The sequence below is a fragment of the Pseudophryne corroboree genome, chromosome 4 (assembly GCF_028390025.1).
Source record: "Pseudophryne corroboree isolate aPseCor3 chromosome 4, aPseCor3.hap2, whole genome shotgun sequence".
NCBI classification, from domain to species: domain Eukaryota; kingdom Metazoa; phylum Chordata; class Amphibia; order Anura; family Myobatrachidae; genus Pseudophryne; species Pseudophryne corroboree.
In genome coordinates this window covers 206,874,074-206,889,885 of record NC_086447.1, presented here as the reverse complement: position 1 = coordinate 206,889,885, position 15,812 = coordinate 206,874,074, and the positions used below count along the sequence as shown (strand labels likewise).

The 15,812-nt window shown below is 47.1% G+C and overlaps 1 protein-coding gene across 2 annotated transcripts in view; it reads right to left on the bottom strand.

Annotated features, from left to right (window-relative positions):
* Positions 1 to 716: 716 nt before the first annotated feature.
* Positions 717 to 15,812, bottom strand: part of LOC134909210 (coagulation factor X-like) — a 91,375-nt gene continuing 76,279 nt past the window's right edge. For both annotated transcript variants that reach the window (XM_063915861.1, XM_063915862.1), the window contains 2 exons: positions 3,715 to 3,832; positions 717 to 1,639 (listed from right to left, as the gene is read on the bottom strand). In XM_063915861.1, the coding sequence (XP_063771931.1) occupies positions 1,062 to 1,639; positions 3,715 to 3,832 (696 nt within the window). In that variant the 3' untranslated portion in view covers positions 717 to 1,061. The remainder of the gene's footprint in view (positions 1,640 to 3,714; positions 3,833 to 15,812) is intronic.

The window sequence follows — 15,812 nt, the reverse complement described above, 5'->3', positions numbered from 1 at the left end:
TTGAAATGTATTAGAAAGAGCGCCCATCACTCTACTTTCTCTTTCTCTCTACATATATACCATGGCGGCATGCAAGCAGTCAATGTTGTGCTCTGACAAAAATGTTGTCGTAACATTGAAACATTGGTAACTACTTGGTGCCTGATTTGTCATTCTTTGCACTGAGTGTCTATCCATAACTCCTCAGCCCACGTGACAAAGGGCCATGACAAAGAAAGAGAGACTGAGGGGCATCCGGGACAGAGAGGGGCAGAAGGGTGACAGCTGGACTGAGAAGGGTATTAGTGCTAGGGTATATAGAGAAAGTGTGACGAGAAAGAAAGAGAGAGAGAGAAAATGGACCTAAAAAAAAGGACAAGAATGTTCAAGAGATAAAGGGAGAGAGATGGGAAGAGATAGCAAGATAACATGTGAGATGGAGTAGGAGAGGGAGAGAGAAAAAAAAACCCAGGCAACACTGAAGACCAATTCTGTATACCTGTATGTGGAGAGAGAGAGACTTGTAATTTTTTTTAACTCTGGGTTCAGTTCCTGGCTAGCTTACTACTATACTGTATGCTTGCCCCCCAGACAGACCCTGGTTATCACAGGTGCCTGGACTTTAATCTAATGCATGAATAGTGCCCAGTTTCTTTGCTGTTACAGTCTAATTTTTCCCAGTGCTGGGACTCTCTGGCTCAGTAACAATGAGCTAACAATGTAAGTAACTTGTAGAATTGTGTTTGTATATTGTTTTATGCCTTGTATACTGTAAGTGCACAATTAATTATTACATTTCACAGAGAATGATACTGGAACCTCCTACTTAATGATCCTCCATTAGCACTTTTACAAATGCTGTCATGAGTCTGTTTTTCCACAATGTTGTTGGAAAAATAATATTGCAATCTATTTACAAAGTACAATGCTTTACTCTCACAATTGAATAGTTTTCTTTCTTACTGAAGACCTCTTGCTGGATGTGGTTTCTGTTTAGCACAAACTTATCCTTTTCCTAATCTTCATCCTTCGGCTCCTAACTGCATTTAGTCTTTTTAAACACTAGAAATGATTGATTGATCTCATAATGTTTGTACAAGCGACTCATCAAACCCCTCTGTATCTATAATAGTCTCCTTTATCCATGAAATATAATTAGCCACTCTTGTGTATACACCGTATTTTCCGTCATCTGCACATCCTTCTCCCCAGCTCACCACTCCAATCAGGTACCAGGTGTTGCGGTATAATACAGCAAATGGCCCACCGCTGTCCCCGTTGCAAGCGTCTTTGGCTTCCATAGCGTATCCAGCACAGAACATGTTTCCTGTTAATACCATATTAGTGGAGGCCATGCAAGTCTCTTGGCTGACAACAGGTAGCCGGACCTTTAGTAAAAAGCGAGTAAAACGACCTAAATGTCGCGTGGCTCCCCAGCCGCTTACTAGTCCTACCTCTCCCTCTTGGGTGAGTAGTTGCCCAAGGCTAGGGCTAGGTAAGCAAATAGGTCGCGTGTATTCGCTGAAGATAGCTGGGCTGCGTAGGTAAACAAGTGCAATGTCATTGTCATAATGTTCTGCCAGATAATATGGGTGAGAGAAAACTTCCAGCACCGCAATCTTCTGCTCATCCTTATCACGTAGATATTTGTCATAGTCTCCTAGAAGTTAGGTAGAAATATTAAAATATTAATTATATGAACAGTTAAAGTGCTCCACTTATAACAAACACATAATAAAAAAACAAGATGGGTTATTCAGAGTCGATTAAGGGGTCTATTCAATTATTGCTGGGATTCCCAAGTTGTCGGAAAAACGTCACTTTCCGACTTTTTTATGTCGACCTATTCAAGACCAGTGCCGTTTTTCCAACTTGTCGGAAAACAGGTTGATCGGCAGATTAGCCACGGATCAATATATTTTGTCGAATTTGCAGGCATTTCCAACAGCATTGTCGAAAACGGGCAAAAACCTGTCGGAAATTACCGCAAATTGAATACTGAAGTGTGTGTCAGATCCTCTCCGTCAGAGAGGATCCGACAATAATTGAATAGACCCCCAAAGCAGGAGGGAGGGCTCTAGGGGTAAGTACCTCTCAGCCTCTCACTCTGAGAAGGCCTCCCGCCACCCACCACAAATCAGATCTCTATTGCCGATTTGATCCACGTCATCAGCCTAGGCCTGGATTAGACTGGAAAGGGGGACCCTTTTATTTAAGTCCTCACTTCCCAGGAATCCCAAGCCTGGGCTGACTAGTTAGGGCTTTGGCCAGGGTGACCACTGAACTGCGTCCACTTGCTGCATCATTATCCCCTGCTAGTAAGAGCCCGGTGCTGCTCCTAGAGATATGGGGACCCCTACGCAATTTCATCCCTCTATTTTCCAGCACCAGGACTGGCTTTAGAGCCCTGTGCTGGGTCACTGAATTACGGAGGAACCCCTCACACCATCTTTTCCAGTATTTCCTGAACCAGTACCGGCTATAAAAGCTTGGTGCTGGTTACGCTTTGGTGGGGTGGACCCCATGCTTTTTTTATTTGCTTTTTTTATATTTCTTACACTTTTTTTTTTTTAAACTGTGCACACACATGGAAGCCTCCATGGATCTCACTGACCTGTGCAGGCTTCATGTTCGTGAGTGTAGACACAGCTAACATGGCTGACAAATACAAATCTGACATACGCCATTGAAAACCGCGATCCCAGAAAGACTAAGAAAAATTCTCTAGCGTCCGATGGATCTCCAGCGTGTTTGAACTCGGGCAAACTGTAACATTGCAATGCAAAGCTAGACTTCCCTGAGGAGTGATGATCATGCGAACCATCAGGTCGCTCGAGAGACTGCAGGTGCGCAATGCTGCTCTCCAATCTGACCTATGACCCACACTGACTTAAAGGGCAAAATAGTCTTAAGCAGAGAGACTAGAGTGGAAGGGGGAAAGGGGGAGGGAATACAGGGCAGAGCAGGGGAGGTCAGGATGGTGTGGTAGAGGACAAGCAGCAGTCAGAGATGGGGTGGAGCATCGGAAATTGGCAGGACCAGACAGAGCAGGGAGGATCTGACAGTAAGAGGTGACCCGTCATAGGCTGGGTCCCCTTTCTAGTGATTTATTGTTGTTTTCAGAGGCGGATTGGCCATAGGGTTCACAGGGAAGTGGGCCGACGCACCAGTGGGGCCTGTTTTGTTTCAAGACGTGGTCCTTTTTATAGACATAATGAATAAGATGCAAAATAATTTACATATATGAAAATGACTTTGCCACTTAGCCTGTGATTGCAGATGATCTAGTGTATGCTCTGTCTGCCTGCTTGGCTGACATATAAGATTGAGTGAATAGTGATTGGGATACGGTTGGTGTAATAAGCAAGAAAATATACCTTTCTAAAGAATTATATACTGTAGTTCCCTAAATTCTGAAGATGTATCATATAATGTGCTCATAATATTTAATTTTATTTATTTTTAACTTCCCCCTTGATGCTGGACATGCCCACTATCTGGAAAGTTTTGGGGGGAGGGTGCTGCTGCCATGGCTAGACCTTACACCTCTGGTGCTGCCCATGTGGGGCCACTAGTACAAATTTTTCCAGGACCGCTTTTTATTCCCAATCCGTCCTTGGTTGTTTTCAATACTCTACTAAAGAAATAACAATAATTAATGGTGATTGACAATTTATTAGCATATTTAACCCATAATTGCTATAATTCGTTGGCTGTAATAGTAAGACCACTCACCGATAGTAACATGATGTGGATCAATACCTTCAAAGCAGTGTGCAGCAGACATTACCCAGCGTTGGCTGATCAGACTTCCACCACAGAAATCTATTCCTCGAGAATTACGAATCAAAACCTGAAAGAGGCAGCATAGTACTCAAAATATCAGTTTAGAATTGCAGTGTAGAGGCATAGGGCCTGAATCTGAGTTGAATGCAGCTGTATCTGCAACTTTATGCTAATGCCGCGGCCAATTTCTTCATGACTGAGACACCCACTCAAACTTTCCTATGGCATTGCAAATCCATCAGTTCTACTTTAGGTGCACCATCAAAACTTGCAGGCAGGCTTTTTGTGGGAGTGGTAGTGCATCTTTAGACGCATCCAGTGTCAATGACATACCCCACCACCCGACATACGCCTGTCTGCATAGCCACCTCACTTTATCTTCCAGGAACACCCAGCGAAACCCACACTCATTGCATCCAAATTCCTTCTGCATCTCTGTGCAACTCAGATGCATGCGCAGCATATCGTCATTGCTTGTGGCTAGCACCCCACTCAGAATCAGGCCCATAGTATCTCTGAAGTGTAACCCACTGGTATGTTATCTAGATGGCATATTTCTTTACTGATCCTACAACATTTACTTGCTTTTCCTGATACAGCTAAAGTTTATAAAATAAATAAAATACCCCATAACATACTTGTCAGTGCTTTGCTATTGAAGGGACTACGGGGGTCATTCCGACCTGATCGCACGCTGCTGTTTTTTGCAGCGCAGCGATCAGATCACTACTGTGCATGCACCGCAATGCGCAGGCACTTTGTACAGATACAAAGTGGATCATTGATGTGCAATGGATTTAACGGAGAATCCATTCGCACAGCCAATCAGAAGGAGATTGATAGGAAGAGGGCGTTTCTGGGTGGCAACTGACCGTTTTCTGGGAGTGCCGTGGAAAACGCAGGCTTGTCCAGGCGTTTGCAGGGCGGGTGTCTGACATTAATTCTGGGACCGGACAGGCTGAAGTGATCGCAGCGGCTGAGTAAGTTCTGACCTACTCAGAAACTGCACAAAAACTTTTTGCACAGCTCCCCTGCACAAGCGATCAACTCGGAATGACCCCTACCTTTTATTGCTATTTTTGTTTGATTTTTTTTCATCATGCTATTAACTATGTTTTAATAACATCTTCCTAACAAAATTGTAACATTTTGGTTTGTACAGAGCATTTAAATAGTTTTTTAACCAAATACTAAGCAGTGTGTAGTACTGTATATCTGGTGCCTTGCATTGATGGTTTTTTAATTTCATCCACCACAGAATCTTGGGGTAGCGTCTTGCTGTACCTCTGTGCTATTAGTTGCGCCATTTGGCTACACCACATCCTTTGTATGTGCTGTACTGTATGCGGGTGCTGCTGTCCGGGTCTATGTAATGGTAAGTGTGATTTCTCCTTACGTCCTAGAGGATGCTGGGGACGCTTCAAGAACCATGGGGTATAGACGGGATCCTCAGGAGACATGGGCACTTTAAAAGGGGTGTGAACTGGCTCCTCCCTCTATGCCCCTCCTCCAAACTCCAGTTTAGAATCTGTGCCCAGTGAGACTGGATGCACACTGAGGAGCTCTCCTGAGTTTCTCTGAAAAAAGAGTTTTGTTAGGTTTATTATTTTCAGGGAGACCTGCTGGCAACAGGCTCCCTACATCGTGGGACTGAGGGGAGAGAAGCAGACCTACTTCTGTGAGTTTTAAGGCTCTGCTTCTTAGGCTACAGGACACCATTAGCTCCTGAGGGTCTGAACGCTAGGTACGCCTAGATGCTCGTTCCCGGAGCCCGCCGTCACCCCCCTTTCAGAGCCAGAAGTCAGAAGACAGGTGAGTAGACGAAGATCTGAAGACTTCAGTGACGGCTTTGAGGTAACGCACAGCGGCCACGCTGCGCGCCATGCTCCCACACACACAGCGCCACTATAGGGTGCAGGGCGCGGGGGGGGGGGGGGGGGCGCCCTGGGCAGCATAAATCCTCATTTTTAAGACTGGCTATGTGGTATTTAAGTGCCTAGGCACTAAATCCGGAACCCCGCCAGTATAAATAATTAAAAAAATAGCGGGGCTGAAGCGCGCCATTAAGGGGGCGTGGCTTAGCCCTCACAGCTCTACTCAGCGCCATTTTTCTCTTCACAGAGCTGCAGAGACGCTGGTCCTTCCTCAACACTGCTGTTTCAAGTAACAGGGTGCAAAACAAGGGGGGCACAGTTAATTTGGTGCTGGATTATTGATATAAAAGCGCTAACAGGTCTGAGGCATTATATATAAAAGTTTCAGAACCGGGATAGGCGCTGGGTTGTGAGCTGGCACACTCCCTCTGTGTTTCTCTGACAGGCTTTAATGTGGGTCTGTCCCCCTATATGCCCAGTGTGTTTGTGGTGTCGGTACAAGTGTGTTGGCATGTCTGAGGCTGAGTGCTCTTCCCAGGAGGAGACTGGATTAGGGAAAGAAACTACTGTGGGAGTGACCCTGTCGGCACCGCCGACGCCTGATTGGGTAAATGTTTTGAGTGCTTTGAATGTGAATGTGGCTCTATTAAATAAGAGATTGGATAAGTCTGAGTCTCAGACCCAGGCATGGAAGAAATCCGTGGAGGATGTATGGTCACAAGTTCAGACCCACTCGGGGTCACAAAAGCGTTCTTTTACCCAGATAGCAGATACAGATACCGACACAGACTCTGACTCCAGTGTCGACTATAGTGATTCCAGATTAAATCCAAAACTGGCTAAAAGCATTCAGTACATGATTGTAGCGATAAAAGACGTGTTACATATCACGGAGGACCCTGCTGTTCCTGATACAAGGGTCTGTATGTTTAAAGGAAAGAAACCTGAGGTACAGTAATGTTTCCTCCCTCTCAAGAACTGAACGCTTTTTTTTAAAAGGTTTGGGAAAATCCTGACAAGAAGTTTGATTCCCAAGAGAATTCCGGTGGCATATCCGTTCCCCTCTGGGGATAGGGAAAAGTGGGAGTTACCCCCCACTGTGGACAAAGCTCTATCACGGCTGTCCAAAAAGGTGGCTCTTCCGTCACCTGACACGGCAGCCCTAAAAGAACCTGCGGATCGTAAGCAGGAAAATACATTGAAATCCAATTATGTCATTATGGGTACGCTACTCAGACCTGCCGTTGCTTCGGCGTGGGTGAGTAGCGCTATTGAAAAGTGGGCAGATAACTTGTCATCTGAGTTAGATACCCTGGATAGGGATAGCATTCTTTTGACACTGGGTCATATCAGGGATGCTGCAGCCTACCTTAAGGAAGCTACGAGGGACATTGGCCTTTTGGGATCAAGGGCCAATGCTATGGCAGTCTCAGCTAGGAGAGCATTGTGGATTCATCAATGGAATGCTGATGCTGACTCTAAGAAAGCTATGGAGTCTCTGCCGTATAAAGGTGGTGTCTTGTTTGGTGACGGCCTCGCTGACCTGGTATCTACGGCTACCGCGGGTAAGTCATCCCTTTTACCTTATGTTCCTGATCAACAAAAGATAACGCACCACTATCAGATGCAGTCCTTTCGTCCCAATAAATACAAGAGAGGACGAGGGTCTTCCTTCCTTGCTTCTAGAGGAAGAGGAAAGGGAAAAAGGTCACCGGCTGTGGCAGGTTCCCAAGAGCAGAAGTCCTCTCCGGCTTCTACCAAATCCACCGCATGACGCTGGGACTCCTCTGTGGGAGTCCGCACCAGTGGGGGCACGTCTCCGACTCTTCAGTCATTTCTGGGTTCGTTCGGCCCTAGACCCATTGGTATTAGAAATAGTGTCCCAAGCGTACAAGCTGGAATTTCAAGACGTGCCCCCTCAACGATTTTTCAAATCAACCTTACCAGTTTCTCTTCCGGACAGGGAGGTGGTATGCGGTGCTATACAAAAGCTATGTCAAAATCAAGTCATTGTCATGGTGCCCCCGTCACAACAGGGAGAAGGCTTTTATTCAAGCCTGTTCGTGGTCCCGAAGCCGGACTGCTCGGTCAGACCTATTCTGAACTTAAAATCCCTCAATTTCTATCTAAAAACATTCAAATTCAAGATGGAGTCTCTCCGAGCAGTGATCTCCAGTCTGGAAGAAGGGGATTTTATGGTTTCGGTCGACATAAAGGATGCCTACTTGCACGTCCCCATATATCCTTCACATCAGGCTTACCTGAGGTTTGCCGTTCAGGATTGTCATTACCAATTTCAGACGTTGCCGTTAGGTCTGTCCACGGCTCCGAGGGTTTTCACCAAAGTTATGGCGGAAATGATGTTTCTCCTGCGCAAGCAAGGAGTCACAATTATCCCGTACTTGGACGATCTCCTGATAAAAGCGAGGTCCAAGGAACAATTACTCCAGAGCATGACGCTCTCCCTGACAATTCTGCAACAACATGGTTGGCTCCTAAACTTGCCAAAATCACAGTTGGTTCCGACGACAAGGCTGTCGTTCTTGGGTATGATTCTGGACACGAATTACAGAGAGTTTTTCTTCCAGTGGAAAAGGCTCTGGAAATTCAGAACCTGGTCAAACAGATTCTGAAGCCAGCAAGAGTGTCGATTCATCAATGCACTCGGTTGCTAGGGAAGATGGTGGCGGCCTATGAGGCCATTCAGTTTGGCAGATTCCATGCCAGAGTGTTTCAGTAAGACCTGTTGGACAAATGGTCCGGATCCCATCTGCACATGCACCGATAGATAATCCTGTCTTCCAAGACCAGAATCTCACTCCTGTGGTGGCTGCACAGCTCTCACTTCCTAGAGGGACTCAGATTCGGATCCAGAACTGGATCCTGGTAACCACGGATGCGAGTCTCCGAATCTGGGGTGCAGTCACACAGGGGGAAAATTTCCAGGGAAAATGGTCAAGCCAGGAAGCTTGTCTACACATAAACATTCTGGAATTAAGGGCCATTTACAGCGGCCTTCTACAAGCGGAACATCTTCTTCGCGATCTGCCCGTCTTGATTCAGTCGGACAATATAACAGCAGTGGCGTACGTAAACCACCAGGGCGGAACGAAGAGCAGAGCGGCAATGGCAGTAGCCACAAAAGTTTTCCGCTGGGCGGGAAGACATGTAAGCGCTCTGTCAGCGGTCTTCATTCCGGGTGTGGACAACTGGGAAGCAGACTTCCTCAGCAGACACGATCTCCATCCAGGAGAGTGGGGTCTTCATCAAGAGGTCTTTTCAGAAGTGACAAGTCGTTGGGGAATTCCTCAAATAGACATGATGGCGTCTCGCCTCAACAAGAAACTTCAGAGATATTGTTCCAGGTTGAGGGACCCTCAAGCAATAGCAGTGGACACCCTAGTGACACCGTGGGTGTTTCAGTCGGTATATGTGTTCCCTCCGATTCCACTCATTCCAAAAGTGTTAAAGATCATAAGAAGAACAAGGGTTCATGCAATCCTCATTGTTCCAGACTGGCCAAGGAGGGCCTGGTATCCAGATCTTCAGGAATTGCTCATAGGAGATCCCTGGCCTCTTCCTCTATGAGAGGATCTGTTACAGCAGGGGCCGTGCGTGTGCCAAGACTTACCGTGGCTTCGTTTGACGGCTTGGAGGTTGAGCGCAGGATCCTAGCCCGAAATGGTATTCCCGGTGAAGTAATTCCCACTCTGCTTCAGGCTAGAAAAGAGGTAACGGTGAAACATTATCACCGTATTTGGAGAAAATATGTATCTTGGTGTGAATCCAAGGAGGCTCCTACGGAACAATTTCAGCTGGGGCATTTTCTCCATTTTCTGCAAGCAGGGATTGATGCAGGCCTAAAGTTAGGCTCAATTAAAGTACAAATTTCGGCCTTGTCAATTTTCTTTCAAAAAGAATTGGCTTCCCTTCCGGAATTTCAGACTTTCGTGAAAGGCGTGCTGCACATCCAACCTCCCTTTGTGCCCCCGGTGGCACCATGGGATCTTAACGTGGTGTTGCAGTTCCTGCAATCTCATTGGTTTGAGCCTTTACGTAAGGTAGAGTTGAAATTCGTCACTTGGAAAGTGATCATGCCAAGACCTCTGCAAGGCGGGTGTCTGAATTGGTGGCTTTGTCTCACAAGAGCCCTTATTTGATCTTCCATGAAGACAGAGCAGAGTTGAGAACTCGTCAGCAATTTCTGCCTAAAGTGGTGTCATCGTTTCACATGCACCAACCTATTGTGGTGCCAGTGGCTGACGCCTTTGAGGAATCGAAGCCTCTAGATGTGGTCAAAGCTTTGAAAATGTATGTAGCCAGAACGGCTCAGATTAGGAAAACGGAGGCTCTGTTTACCCTGTATGATCCCAACAAGATTGGGGCACCTGCTTCCAAGCAGACTATTGCATGCTGGATCTGTAATACGATTCGGCAAGCTCATTCTATGGCTGGATTGCCGTTACCGAAATCGGTGAAGGCCCATTCTACCAGAAAGGTGGGCTCATCCTGGGTGGCTGCCCGGGGTTTTTTCGGCATTACAGCTTTGCCGAGCAGCTACTTGGTCGGGTTCAAACACTTTTGCAAAGTTTTACAAGTTTGATACCCTGGCTAAGGAAGACCTCTTGTTTGGTCAATCGGTGCTGCTGAGTCAGCCGCACTCTCCCGTCCATTCTTGAGCTTTGGTATAAACCCCATGGTTCTTGAAGTGTCCCCAGCATCCTCTAGGACGTAAGGAGAAAATAGGATTTTAATACCTACCGGTAGATCCTTTTCTCTTAGTCCGTAGAGGATGCTGGGCGCCTGTTCCAGTGCGTACTGTATCTGCAGTTATTGGTTATGGTTACACATGTGTTGTGGTTATAGTCAGCCTGTTGCTGTCATTGTTCATGCCGTTGCATGCATTGGATTGAATGCCATGTTGTACGGCATGTTTGAGGTGTGAGCTGGTATGTATCTCACCTTAGCTTAAATCAAAATAAATCCTTTTTCCTTGAAATGTCCGTCTACCTGGGCACAGTTCCTATAACTGGAGTATGGAGGAGGGGCATAGAGGGAGGAGCCAGTTCACACCCCTTTCAAAGTCTTAAAGTGCCCATGTCTCCTGCGGATCCCGTCTATACCGCATGGTTCTTGAAGTGTCCCCAGCATCCTCTACGGACTAAGAGAAAAGGATTTACCGGTAGGTATTAAAATCCTATTTTATCTGAAAGTGCTTTATTATTGCTCTAGTTCCATGGTCTTGTAACCGCGCCAGGGATCTGAATAAATAAGGAGTCCTTGGTTATATTGTCGGCAATGACAGGTAACAGGGTTTTGGCAGTCTGTCCGCAACCTCAATCAGGAAGATGTGGCCAGTTTCACGACACACGCCCCTGAAGACCCACTGTTGCAGAAGCACCCTGCCTGCGCTGTTCTTTCGCTTGGTGAAGAGGCTATCGTCGATCTCTGCGATCAGTCCGGGGACCCCGATTTTCAGCAGAGGCAAACTTTGTAGTTGGGGTGAGAAAACCTCCCCCAGGTAGTTGTTACAGTCCATCACCATCATACCCTCCAGCTGTACCTTTTTGGCAGGTACAGTACCTTTTTATATGGTCTGTACTGATTTTTGGCTCTCCAAACTTCCATTAAAAGTATAGGAAAATGGATGTGGCCACGCCCCCTTTGCCCATGACCACGCCCCTTTTTTACATTTGTACCGATTTTTATGTGTAAAATGTTGGAGGGTATGCACCGTGCTGCTGTAACAGATCCAGCTGCCATCAGCATCAATCAATTGATGTCAGCCGTTCTGTCCAGCAATAGATGAAGCAGAGAGGGCTGATAAAGGGGATCCGGTTGCCATCAAACCAATTCACCACTATCGGGTACACTTTAGTCTGACATTTTTGCACTTCCAGAAAATAACTTCGCTACATGTAGGTTTGAGCACATCCTAACACAGTAATCAAAAAGGGGGAAAGTGAAAAAAATCAACTCCTACACAGCTGAAAATGCCCTTCTTCTGGAGAAATGCCAGAGCTACCCTCTACGTCATACACAAATCCTACATTTTGATCATCCCTTCCTTTAACAACCACCACAGTGGAAAAAAAGGAACTGCAGGAGAACAGTTAATTAACTGCAAAAGTGCTGCTATAATTAACAACAAAGCCCCCATTTTCACTTATACCAGCGAATGGGGAGCAGAGAAAGGATCCACAATGGATCAATGTGCATTTTTCTGCCACAGGAAAAGCAACAGAGATCATTATCTGTGTAAAAAAAAAAAAAAAGAACGATAACAGGTCCATTTAACAGGAAAGTACGTAATGTTCTTTAATAAACTCACAAAAATAATGAAAATGGTTGACAAGGGTCTGAAATAACCAGTAACAAGTATGCAAATAAGCTACTCTAAAGCATTGGCTTCTGAGTGGTAACAGCGTAGCTATACCTCAACCCTCCCAGGTCAACTGTAGCGTGGTATCTCTAGCAGTGGCGGATTTATGGGCAGAGCTGTTCCTAGCCAATTTGACTCCCAGTGCAAGATTTAAAAATGTATCCACCCCCCCACCCCAGTTATAAGAGAGCAAATTTATGCATGCCACTGGGTGCATGCTCTCCCGGCGAGGGGGCACGACCTCGCTAAAATGGGCATGGACTCGGTAAAATGGGTGTAGTCTCACCTAAAAAGACTACCTTACACCCCTGTTTTTGACCCTGCACCACCACAGGGAAAAAAATAAATTCCACCTTTTCAAGCCCCACATAGTAATGCCCCCTTGCACCATATTATGCTCCCTGCACCATATTGAGCCATATACTGCAATGCCCGTCATAAATTATGCCCCAAAGTAAAGCTTCTAATTACTTTAAAATTACCTGTTCGTTGCTACGGGTATTATGCGCTGGGTGTCATGCTTGTTGCCAGGGGTTTCATGTGCTGGGAGTCTGGGGCTGCCAGCTGAGGGATGGCTGCATAATCCTGCCAGTGTGTGGGGCAGTGGAGAAGAGCTGCACCTGGGACAGCCAGCTGAGGGATGGTTGCATCGTCCTGTCGGTGCGTGGGGCAACGGGGAAAAGCTGCACCCGCCGGGGCTGTTGCTGCTGCCAGCAAGGATGTCAGGTATGTAATGTATCCATCCAGGACCAGCACGCGGGATGTGTCCTGGGCTCCCCCTCCTCCTCCCTAGTACTCTGCTCGTGGGGGGGGGGGGGGGGGGAATCATGGAATGACGCGGTTGTGTCGTGACGTCACAACGCAACCAAGTCATTCCGCGAAACCCTGACCTCCAAGCAGAGTACTCGGGAAGAGGACGAAGGAAGGGGAGCCCGGAACAGTAAAGGGACAAAGTGCCATGGCAGGCGCCCCGTGCGGTTGCATGGCTCATCCACCACAAGAAACGACACTGCCTATGGGCTCCAGTAAAATCTGCCACTTCAATTAGCCCAGTTGAGCCAGTTGCAGTCTATGTGATTGAACTGGCTCAGTTGCTTCACTGCCAGCCACCCACAGGACAGGGAGTGAGGTGTTTCCTCATTCTGGGACTGCCAGACTGGGCTGCGATTAGCAGACAGCTGGCTTTCTGTAGGAAGCCACTCCCTGCCTGGTCGTTAGCCCAATCCAGCTCCTATGGGCTGCGGCCAATGCAGTCCATAGAAGCCACTCAAACTGCTGCTTGTGCGCATGCAATGGGCAGGTCTGGACTGGCCCTCAGGGGCACAGGGAAACCCCCGATGGGCCCCACTGCCTGGGCCCCCACCTCCTCTAGCGATCAGGTTCCAGACTATGCATTTGAATTATACATTAAACATATGTTACCCTACATTCACAGGACTGTAATAAATTTTCTACAATGCATTGCTGTTATTTATTTGGTACATTATCATGCATTCACTAGCAGTATTTACTATATATATTTATCAAGGGGCCCAGCCCATGCACTCTATAATGGTTAGACAAACCAATGTGGTGGCTGGCCACACCCGTACACATGGGCCCCTACCACTGCATTCCTCCCGGTGGACCCATCATGCCCCAGTCCGACACTGGCAACGGGACCTGTGCAGGTATAGGGACAGGGCACTCTCTTCTCATCGGCATGTGTAGTGGTAAACCCCCCTACTTAAAAAAGGTAGGAGCCGCAGCTGGTCTATAGTCTCATACTGAGGAGTGATTAATTTCTTAAAGCTCCCCATCACACAAAATAAATAGTTGTTGGTGTACTAGAACAACTGGACAAAAACTGACACAAGTATCTAGTACAAGCTTTTTTCTTTTTCTTATGCCAATCTGCATCTGTATCTCTGTAGAGAGGTGTGCATTGCAGGAGGCATATCACAAGATTTGTAAACTTCCTTAATACCAACCCACATACCCTCTTCCTACATCCATTTGCCATGGGTTCGCATATAGATTACACTGGGATCAGCGGCGGCTCCTCCTGCGCTGGCCATGCTGTCTGGTCCCCGCCGCTGACTTGGTCCCGGCACCTGTACTATGTAGTTCACAGACGCAAGGATCCGGCGCATGCGCAGTAGCAGCGATGGTACTGCGCATGCACAAAACCCAGGCTTCTATGGACTGCAGCCAGCTCGGGCTGATGAGCCAGGAAGTGTCTTCCTACAGGAAGCCAGCTCTCTGTTAATCGTAGCCTGGTTTGGCAGTTCCAGAGGGAGGAGACACCTCCCAATAGGACTGCCTGTAGTGTCAGTGGCGTCACAAGGGGGGTGCGGCCCGCAACTGGGTGTCACCCGCCGAGGGATGACACCAAAATGCCTGCTCCTGCTCAGTGACAGGAGCAGAGTGCTGCACTGTTACATTGTGTGCAGAACTCGGCTCCTGTCCAGAGCACTGCACATAAAACACTCCCTGAGAGGCAGCACGCACCTCTCGAACCCCCCAAGTGATGAAAAACGGAGGTCGGGAATCAAAGCCCCTCCCTCCCACGAAGCCACGCCCCTTTTTATGGCGGCGGCGCCGCACTGGGTGTACAAGGCGTTGGTGACGCCTCTGTGTAGTGTCTGTGACTGACAGGTAGGACTTCCAATAGGAGGTCCCTGCCAGTCACAGTGAAGCCAGTGAAGTCTCATGGACCGCATCTGGCTTTACTGTCACTGAGCTGGGTCACAGATTTTACTCGGGGGTTGCAGTCCATAGGTAATAACCACCACTAAATTTGGGACATGTAACATGTCCACCTCTTCACCGCCCTGGTCACTGCTTCCCATGCTCGTTTCAAAACTATGCCCGTGCTGCTCCCCTTCAGTGGAACGCACTCCCCCACTCCATTAGACTCTCCCCGACCTTGCAAAGCTTCAAACGGGCACTAAAAACCCCACCTATTCATCAAAGCATACCCTCCCGATGCATAACCTAGTCCTGAAGTCGCGCCTCCACCCCCCTGCCTCATGCCGTGAACATCTCCGCTTTGCTTGCATACTGCCATCAGACTAACTCCCGCTTGCCTGCACCTGTTGTCATCTGTCTGTCGCCCCTCCCCACTAGATTGTTAGCTCTTCAGAGCAGGGCCCTCTTTCCTCTTGTTATCTAAGCCCTCGTCTCGACACATTTCACTCGCAGCTCTCCCCTACTCAAAGACCATCTTTACCCTGCAAGTAAAGACTCACCTCCATCTATGGCCACCAGCCTCTAGTAGTACAATGATCAATCCCTCAATACTTACATTTTAGCTGTATTATGTCTTGAGAATGTGTGGTGCTCTGTTACCTGTACTCTATTTCTGTTATTTATTTACTGTAATGCTATGTTTTGTCTCCCTGTACTGTCCTTTGTACGGCACTGCGAAACACATGTGGCGCCTTATAAATAAAATTTAATAATAATAATAATAATAATGAGCTTCAAATAAATGTCTCTCTGCAAGTCATAGCAGGACTCCAAAGAAAAGTAGTCTGTACAAACAAACTAATGTGACCACACATATGAAGGGAGCAAAGACAGCTCAATATTTATGCTGTTTTTGGATAGAAATACTACTTTAGATGTAGATAAAAGTCCCCGATCATAAAAATATGTAGCAAGCGTACAATATGCGTAAAATTGCTGCAAATTAGGGGCCTATTGCAATATGGGAAAGGGAAGAATTGAGTACAAAGGTGCTTACACTTTTCTATACAGAAAGTTTGGTATAGTTTGATTCATTTTAGAACAAGCAGATGCCCCCTAGA